At 43.4% G+C, this 10,066-nt stretch overlaps 1 protein-coding gene across 1 annotated transcript; it reads left to right on the forward strand.

The window, feature by feature from the left end:
* Positions 1 to 2: 2 nt before the first annotated feature.
* RAET1E (retinoic acid early transcript 1E) lies at positions 3 to 827 on the forward strand. The gene is made up of 2 exons (XM_012805430.1): positions 3 to 267; positions 523 to 827. The coding sequence occupies exons 1-2, from the start codon at positions 3 to 5 to the stop codon at positions 825 to 827; spliced, it is 570 nt and encodes a 189-aa protein (XP_012660884.1).
* The last annotated feature ends 9,239 nt before the right edge of the window (positions 828 to 10,066 follow it).

Below are 10,066 nucleotides of genomic sequence, written 5' to 3' on the forward strand. Positions count from 1 at the left end.
CCATGCCTTATCCCACAGATGTTCACTCCCTTTGCCTCGAATGCACTGTCAGATCTCAGTCCAGACCTGGGCAGCCCTGGGGTCAAATACAGGCCTTGGTGGATACAACGCCTTTTTTCCAGTATGACACTGACAACAGCACAGTCAAATATTTGGGTCCCGTGGGGGAGAAAGTAAATGCCACCAAGGCATTGACAGAATTGACCCAAACTCTGGGAGAAGTGATGCAAGAGCTGAGGATGATCCTGTCGGACACGCAACTGGAGAAAAACAAGACCAGGGGTGAGTACGGGACAGGCAGGGAAACGAAAGCAGGCAGGGGAGGGGAGAGAGGAGTACACACAAGGAGAGGGTGTTAGGTGCATCTGTGAAAGAGCTCAACCCAACCTTAGGGACACATGGGACCTAATGGGCAAGAAGAGGCAAGCCAGGGAGAAAAGCACACAGGCCCCTAATGGTGCAGAGAAACTCCCCTACTGGGAGGTGGTGGGTCTCTCAGGAGTCGAGGATGATGGCTCTGTGTATGCACTGTCGGTCTTCCCACTCTGCAAGTCAAGGTGTTTTGTCAGCGTGAAGAAGAACGATGTACTGGTGCATCCTGGCAGTTGAGCATCAGTGGCCAGACAGCCCTCCTCTTTGATGCAATGAACATGAACTGGACAGTAATGAACGCTGAAGCCAGACGGACCAAGGAGGAGTGGGAGGACAGGGGGCTGGCAGAGTATTTCAGGAAGCTATCAATAGGAGACTGCAACCACTGGCTCAGGGAATTCTTACAGCACTGGGAGACAATGCCAAAGCAGACAGGTAACAGCAGGGAAACGTGATAGCTCTTTGTAAAGGTCTAAAGCTTTCCTGGGGGGCATCAGCATGGGTGTAGAATGGGAAATTGGATGGACTGATTGATTGACTTCCTGGTGTGCTTTCCCATCATCCTTTCTTTCCCATCCCACCTCCCACTGTTTCTTCCTCAGTGTAGGAGCCCCCTTCCCCACTAACCAATGATCCAGTTACCACTGACCCACCACATCATTAAAAACTTCCAGGGCTTCTCTCCTTCCTCTGTTATACTTGCCCTTTCACCAGTTTCAATGTTACTTCACCACCTTCCCCAGACAGAATCAAATACCAACAATTGTATCATTCTCCAAAAAGTTCCCACCACAGTACATGTGTCAAGTTATATGATAATCAGCTTGACATTTGCTATCTCTCTCAATAAAATCTGAGCTCCACAAGGACAAGGCACAACTCCCATTCTTCATTACATCCCAGGATCTGGTAGAGTGGCTGCTACTGAGTGTGGAGTGCCATGTGTTCCTGGAGAAAGCAGAAGTGGAGGACAGTATGCTTTTAGGTTTGACAGGGCTTGTGCTTTTTTGTTTTAGTGCCACTGATCCCAGATGCTCCCCAGTCTCCATCTACCACATTAATTTCATGGACCTCAACAGTCTTCTTCCTAGTTCTAACTGGCATTGGCTTTTGTCTCTTCATGTACATTCGGAGGGAGGTACTCAGATGCCATGGAAGGTGAGGAACAGGCTGGCCTCTGACCTTTGGAGAGGTCTTAGTCGGGTAAAGTCTTGGAGACTTGACCCGTGGCTCTTCCCCAAGGCCTTGTTCACTGACCCATCTCACTCATGGAAATAATGCCCTCTCTTAGTCTGGGCGCCACACTGCATGAGGGCTGGTGATTGCCCTGTTATTGGGTAGAGGAGACTGGCATAGGCAGCAGGACAGCGCAGTGAGAGGAGGGAGGAGGCAAGCATCTTCTTTCAAGGAGGGGCAGGGTCCTCAAACTTTTTAAACAGGGAGCCAGTTCACTGTCCCTCAGACCACTGGAGTGCCGGACTGCAGGCCCTGGGACGAGTTGGCTGCTAAGCAGGACAGGCAGCGGTGGCAAAAACACTGGGCAGGCCAGATAAATGTCCTAAGCAGGCCGCATGTGGCCCATGGGCCATAGTTTGAGGACGCCTGGTCTAAGAAGATCTAGAAAGCCCAGCTGGGCTGTTGTCTCCCAGCAAGCTACGCAGGGCTCCCCAGCCCTTTGATCAAAAAGTGATTTGCTCTGAGCTTACTGTGACTTAACAGTTTTCCTTAATGTTGTAGCATCTATTTCATTACCTGCTATTTCTTCCCTGGATGCATCTATTATCTCCCACTTAGCAGTCAGGTGTGTTCTTCAAGATTCCACGTGCCTCATTTGCATAGTTTTCTCCCATGGCCCTTGAAGGAGCCTTTACAATGTGTCAACTTGGTCATCTTGAAAAATTTGCAAAAGTGAGATATTTACTCACAATTAGGTATCAGAACCAAGAGCATGAGCCAAACACTCATGTGGGTTAAATTTTCCCTTTCTTACCAAGATTCAGAATCCCAGGAAGACAGGGTGATCATTCTCAAAGGCTGCTTTACTTTGAGAGAACGTCACAGAGTTCTTATACCCTCCCCTAAAGTTACTATTTTTAGCTGCACATCATCCAGCCCTCCCATCTCTAGCTAAAGGACTCAGTGTTTGTTACTTTGCCAGGTGTTTCTTCTTCAGCCCAGGGGAGTGATGGCCTTCATGGTGTCAGCACCAGGGGAGGACTGAGTAACACAACTGACCTTAGATTATGGACAGTTAGATTATTAAGTAACTTTACTGACCTTACGTTACTGACAGTTAGATTATTAAGTAACTTTACTGCTAAGGCGGGGAGGGTGGAGGCTGCTTCTTTACTCTGAGACTCTGTCAGACTTCCCTCTATGTCAGGTGGAGTTAAAGGGGCCTCTGGCATTTTAAAAATTTAATTAAAAGGAGGATGAGTTAGGAATATATTTATTTGAGTTTAATGAAGTATATTTACTTTCATGTACAGTTAGGTTATCACTTTGTGGAAACCACAAGTCAACTGAGCTGACTCACTAGGTGCCATGAAACAAAGGGTCAGGGCCACAGGTTGAACAACAAGTGAATTAACTTAGCCAGTAACATAGTACTATATCCTAGAAAAGACAAAGTGAAATATATTCACAAACAGAACACTATGTGGAAATAGATCATGAATAAGCTTACTGCTACACAAAAAATAGATAGCTCTCATAGGTAGGATGCTGAGAGGAAAATGTCAGATGCAAAAGAATATATACTCCCTGATTCTATTTACGTACATTTTAAAAAGCAATGAATTCATTTTAAAAAGCAATGAATGGATTCATTTTAAAATGAATCTTTGGCAACAGAAATCAGAATAATGGATACCTTGAATAGTAATCTATAATTTGATCTGACAGATGATTATGCAGGTGGATTTTATTTTTAAAAATACATCAAGCTGGCGGCACCTGTAGCTCAGTGGGTAAGACGCTGGCTATGGACACCAAGGCTGGTGGGTTCAAACCTGGCCCAGACTAGCTAAAACAACAATGACAACTGCAACAACAACAACAAAAATAGCCAGGCACCTGTAATCCCAGCTACTTGGGAGATTAAGGCAAGAGAATCACTTAAGCCAAGAGTTTGAGGTTACTGTGAGTTGTGACACACAGCACTCTACTGAGGGCGACATAGTGAGATGCTGTCTCAAAAAAAAAAAAAAAAATCAAGCTGACCATTTAGGATTTGTGTACTTCACTATAGGGATATCACATTTCAACAAAAAAATTTTTTTTAGAAAATTTTAACAAAGGTTTGTGTTTTCCTTAATACCACGTATCTTGACAAACTGGTACAACTCTCCTGTCAGGAACATACTCAGTGACGATTAAATTATAAATATATTTATATATATATATTTTTCTGATGAGAGGAGAGAGAGAAGTATTATATACTGGACTTCTCTACTAGTTAGTCTTCCTCCTCTGAATTCATTTCTTTCTTCCATTGATGTCTTGTCTTCATAGTGTCCTCCCCAGACTGACCCAGGGAGACCTCAAACATTTAAGCATATCAACTTAGAATATCTGGCAGCTCTAGAGTTAAAGCCACAGTGCCTGGGCTGTCTGTGGAGTCAGACTTAAGATTTTATCTGTTGTGCAAAACAACCCAGTCCATCCATGACTCACTTTAGATCAATGTGTCTGATGTAAGAGACAATTCCACTCTTTTATTCATTGTTTAAAAGAATACCAAGACTCAGGTCTGTCTCTGTTCTAAACCTGGGCTCCTAGGTGAAAAGTGAGAACACCAGATTATAATGTTCAAATAGGCTTGGGAAGATATGGCTTGAGTCAGACAGGGCCACTGGTGCAAAAGGGGCTTAGGTGGTAGGTGGTGTAGTGGCTGCAGGAATACAGGGAATGGATGTGCTCAGACTTGGGTGGGGACAGATCTGTCCACAGATGGGAAGGATCCCATCCAGAGACCTGCAGGAAAAGGGGTTTAATTTAATCCCCGGTGGAAGGTGACTGAGAAGGTTTAACTACCCCAACCAAACAGGCTGGGATTTAGGTGCTATTCCCAGCAGCAAAGGGGATTGGTGAGTAGGAAAGGAGACAGAAGACCAGGTTTAGAAACCGGGTCTGAACTGTGGGGATTCAGAAGAGGCTGGGCCTCCATGTTCACCTGGGGGCCCAACCTAGCCAGCCTCTTCCTGGCTACCTGAGCCTGTGTCAAGCAGTTACATGTCTGGGCAGAAGCAGCGTGGGGCCCAACTGCTGGTTCATGTTGGTGCCCACAGCTGAGCTAAACAGAGCGCAGATACAGGACAGGCCCAGGCTCAGATCATGGTGGGTTAGAGTTAAACTGAAATAAATGGGTCCCCTCATCCTTCCTCCACCTTTGGAGGGACCCTCCCCACTGTGTGTCATGGATCTTCCCATCACAGAGAGGGTCAGCACCTAAGGGACAAAGGGACTTTCTGTGCTCATGACACAGTCCTATTTTGTCATCTTTGGCATTCCTTGGCATTGCTTCTGTTGATGTGATGGAGGAGAGGGAAGGTTGACCAAGGCTAAATCACAGAGCAGAAGAATGGACAGGGAATGTCTTAAATCAGGAGCTAAGAGACAGCAAGTGTGTCTGAAATGGCCTGACCTAGCATTTCCCCAGAATCTAAACAAACTTACTTCTCTTTTGAAGGCTCAATGCTAGAGAACAGGGCTCAGCTCACCAGAATTCATTCATGTTTCACAGTGGCTGTTTACCTGCTGTTTTATTCCAACGTGGGCACCAGAGAACGTCAAGAGACTTAGTGTGTCACATCCTATGACTGTCCTAATGTGTCTTTCTGCTTTGATGAACCATCTGAAGGATTTGTGAATTCCAAAATAAAATTCTTCCTGATACATGCACCCCTTCCCTCGTAAAACCCTCTTCTTACTGGTGGTCCCCTACGAACATATGCATGCCCTATGTATGAGTCCATTAAAAGACATATTCAAGGATTTCACGACAGCTTTATTCCTTATAGCCCTGAATTAGAAAATAAGTAATATCATTAACTACAGATGAATAAGTTACAATGACATTTTGATGTGAGTATAGAAAGCACAAATTTATGCAACAGAAAAGGAAGCCTACAAACATACCCAAGGACATCTGGAACCTTGATGCCTAATCATATGGCAAGAAATATATGTCAGTGAAGGATATTCCATTTTTTATTAAATCATAACTGTGTACATTAATGCACTTATGGGGTATAATGTGCTGATTTTATATACAATTTGGAATGCTTACATCAAACTGGTTAACATAGCTTCACCTCACTTACTTGTTTTATTAAGACATTTACATTTGACTCTTAATAGATTTGACATGTACCCTTGAATTATGCACAATAGGTGAGGTCCTGAATTACCCTCCCTCCACCCACCTCCCCCTTGCCTTCACTCCCCTCACCCTCCTCTTCCCTTCTTCATTGTGGGCTATAGTTGTGTTTTATCACTCATATGAAAGTGTGGGTGATTATATATTGGTCTCATAATAGTACTAAGCACATTGGATACTTTTTCTTCCATTCTTGAGATACTGTGCTAAGAAGAATACCTTCCAGTTTCATCCATGTAAACATAAAAGAAGTAAAGTCTCCATCTTTTTTTGTTAATCCAATCATGGGTTGATGGGCAATTGGGCTGCTTCTATGACTTGGCAATTATGAATTGGGCTGCAATAAACATTCTTGTGCAAACTTGTATAATTCTTTGTTGTTAAATGATTTTTAAAGAGGAACTAGTACTTATATTACATAACCTTTTCCAAAACAGAAAAAGAAGGAATATTTCCCAACACATTCTATGAAGCAACTATCACCCTGATCCCCAAACCAGGAAAAGACCCAATAAAGAAAGAAAAGTATAGACCAATATCATTAATGAATATTGATGCAAAAATATTCAATAAGATCCTAGCAAACAGAATTCAACAACATATCAAAAAAATTATACACCATGACCAAGGTGGTTTTATCCCAGGGTTACAAGGCTGGTTCAACATATGTAAATCTATAAATATAATACATAACATAAACAAAATAAAAAGCAAACACCATATGATTCTATCAATTGATGCAGAAAAAGCTTTTGATAATATCCAGCTTCTTTCATGAGCAGAACACTTAAGAAAATAGGCTTAGATGGGTCATCTCTTAAACTGATAGAGGCCATCTATAGCATACCCACAGCCAATATCATATTGAATAGAATAAAATTGAAAACATTTCCACTCAGATCAGGAATGAGGCAAGGATGCCCATTGTCTCCACTGCTATTCAACATAGTAATGGATGTCTTAGCCATCACAATCAGGCAAGAGAAGGTGATCAAGGCTATCCAAATAGGGTCAGAGGAGAGCAAACTCTCACTCTTCACAGATGATATGATCCTATATTTAGAAAACCCCAGGTACTCAACTATAAGACTCTTAGAAGTAATCGAGAAATACAGCAGTATACAAAATCAATACTTACAAATTAGTAGCTTTTATATATGCCAAAAACAGTCAAGCTGAAAAAATGGTCAAGGACTCTATTCCTTTTACAGTAGTGCCAAAGTAAATGAAATATCTAGGAATTTACCTAACAAAGGATGTGAAAGATCTCTATGAGGAAAACTATGAAACTCTGAGAAAAGAAATAGCTGAAGATGTTAACAAATGGAAAAACATACCATGCTCATGGCTAGGAAGCATCAACATTGTTAAAATGTCCATACTACCCAAAGCAATATACAAATTTAATGCAATCCCTATTAAAGCACCATTATCATACTTTAAAGATCTGGTAAAAAATAGTACTTCATTTTATATGGAATCAGAAAAACACCTCAAACAGTGAAGGATATTCTAAGCACTAAATGGCACAGGAATAACTGGTTAATCATGTAATAAAAAGTGGATCTCCTTTTAACATGATGTTATAGGTTGAACTGAATCTTCCCCCAAACATGTGGAAGCCTCCCACTCCACACCTATGACTATGACCTTATTTAGACATAGAGTCACTGCTGATGTAATTAGTTAGGGTGAGATGAGGTCATTAGGTGGGACCCTGATTCCCAGGGAATCCTTAGGGCTTTTGGGAGATAATTGTGGAACTGACAGGTAAAGGAATATAGTGGAAAAGCTTTCCGGGGGGTTTCTGCCTGGGAGTTGGTCAGTAGCATACATAGGCAAGTCCTACTCCTCCTCCCCTACCCATCACATCTCCCAGCATTTCTTCATCATTCTGCCATCCCCACCTACCACAACCAATTAGCTGCCACCAGGGCCTGCCAGCTCCTGGTCTGCCTTCATCCCATTATCTGAGGGATTTTACTTTCTCGTGTGGCCAAAACAGCAGTCAAATGCCATTTCACATCAATCAGCCTGCCGTAAATGAAAAACAATACATATAACACTAAGTCTGGGCTTGGTGCCTGTGGCTCAAGTGGCTAGGGCACCAGCCACATACACCTAAGGTGGCGGGTTCGAATCCAGCCCGGGCCTGCCAAACAACGATGGCTGCAACCAAAAAATAGCTGGGTGTTGTGGCGGGTGCCTGTAGTCCCAGCTACTTGGGAGGCAGAGGCAGGAGACTTGCTTGAGCCCAAGAGTTGGAGGTTGCCGTGAGAGCTCTGTAAGAGCTAAGATCACAAGGCAACCAGGTGAACTTAATTCCCAAGAACAATAAACCCTCCAAAGACAGACTTTGTAGGAACTGTCTCACCTTTGGCAGAGTAAGAAGGAAGATGGCTGCTCTAAAATCGGAAATAAGAAAGTTTCATTAAGCATAAAAACTGAAAAGGGGGAAATAGATGCATAGTTAGAGATTCCAACACTACTCAGTAGCAAAATAAGTTAACCAAAAAAACAAACAAACAAACCAATATGGCTTTAGAAAACCAACTTGATTTCCTTGACATTTATAGAACACTACACCCTATAACAGCAGAATATACATCCGTTACAAGTGCATGTGGAACACTCCCCAATAAGAGCTATTTGGGGGACCATAAAATAAATGTTGGCAAATAGAAAGGGTAGAAATCCTGCAAAGTATGTTGTCTGACCAGATTGGAAGTCATCCAGAAATCAACAGCAGGAAGATAGTAGGAGAGGGGACTGGTGAGCAGAAAGGAAGGCCAAAGGCCAGCTGAAGAAACTGGAGGAGGACAGTGAGGCTCAGAAGTTAAGCGTCCTCGGATACCTGGGTTTCTGGTCCTCCCCTGGGGTGGGCAGATCCTGGCAACCAGCGTCAGGCAGGCCCCACCCTGTGGGTGCTGAACCTGCTACAGGGTTACCCTTGCCCAGGGGTGGAAGACCCTTGCCCTCTTTTCTAGGTTTCTCACTGTGTTCCAACTGGGACTGTGTCTTCCTCAGTTCTGAATGCCTAAAAACTCTTCAACAGGACCTGGGTCACACTAATGATGACAGGGAAAGATTACAACTGTGTAAACTAGTGGACAGACAAGAGGAGAACAGTAGGGGCGAATCTTTCCCTGAGAGAATGGGGGAGGGAGTGCTGAGACCAGGAGACACTGTGGAAGGCTGAGTCCTGAGATGACCTGACTCAGGAGTTCCCACTCTTATTTCCTTTTAGGGGTGGAGGAGCCAGCCACGAGGTGTACTATGGCAGCAGCAGGGTGTTAGTCACTGGTGATCCTTAACAGCTGACAGCCTTGGTGCCCACTGTCCTGTTGCAAACCCCATTCCAAGGCTAGATGGCACCAACAGACAGGGCTTCTTCCTCCTTTGCTGAACCAGTGTCATGTGTGACCTTCTCGAGTTACACCTTTTCTTAGCCTGAGTTTTCCATCAGAGGGAGAGGAGTAGGTTCATCCTCACTAAATGGTTGGAAAGGTGCAGTGAGATCAGGTATAAAAGTGTCTGGACCCAGAAGAGGTTCAATAGTTTCTCACATGGGCTTCTAGAAGGGCAAATGAAGGAAGGGGTTTTAATCCTTCCTAATCATCTTCATAAGCTCTCTGAAGTACTTTCTGCAATTACTATTCAACTCAAGTACAGTCAATTTTACTATAATATGATATGAATGTTTCTAAAAACATCCCAGTGCCTCACACCTATAATCTTAGCACTCTCGGAGGCTGAGGTGGGTGGATCGCTTGAGCTCAGGAGTTTGAGACCAGCCTGAGCAAGAAGGAGACCCTGTCTCTACTAAAAATAGAAATATCAGACACGCATTGTGGTGGGCACCTATAAGTCCCAGCTACTTGGGAGGCTGAGGCAAGAGGATTGTGGATTGCTTAAGCCTAAGAGTTTGAGGTTGCTGGGAACTATAATGATGCCACCACACTCTGCCCAGGGTGACAGAGTGAACAAAAAAAAGAGACAAAAACCATAGTTCATGGGTAATTGAGGTTGGGGACATAACACTTAATACTCTCAGTGACATATTATTTTTAAAGATAGGAATATAATAAAATAATAGCACGTTTTTAAAAATTAAGAAATATGGAAATAACATATGACAATTTACTTTGAGAAAGACCTGAAGTTGCTGTACAATTGTGCACCTGTGACCCAACCACCCGCCCACCTGGTACCCACCCCCAGACTTCTCTGTATGAGAAAAACAGAACAAAGATGAGAAAGAAAGAGGTAAATAGAGACAAGGAACAGACAGGAAACATATTAAATAAGATGAAA

This window comes from Otolemur garnettii, unplaced genomic scaffold (assembly GCF_000181295.1).
Source record: "Otolemur garnettii isolate 467f Iridium unplaced genomic scaffold, OtoGar3 scaffold00042, whole genome shotgun sequence".
NCBI lineage: Eukaryota > Metazoa > Chordata > Mammalia > Primates > Galagidae > Otolemur > Otolemur garnettii.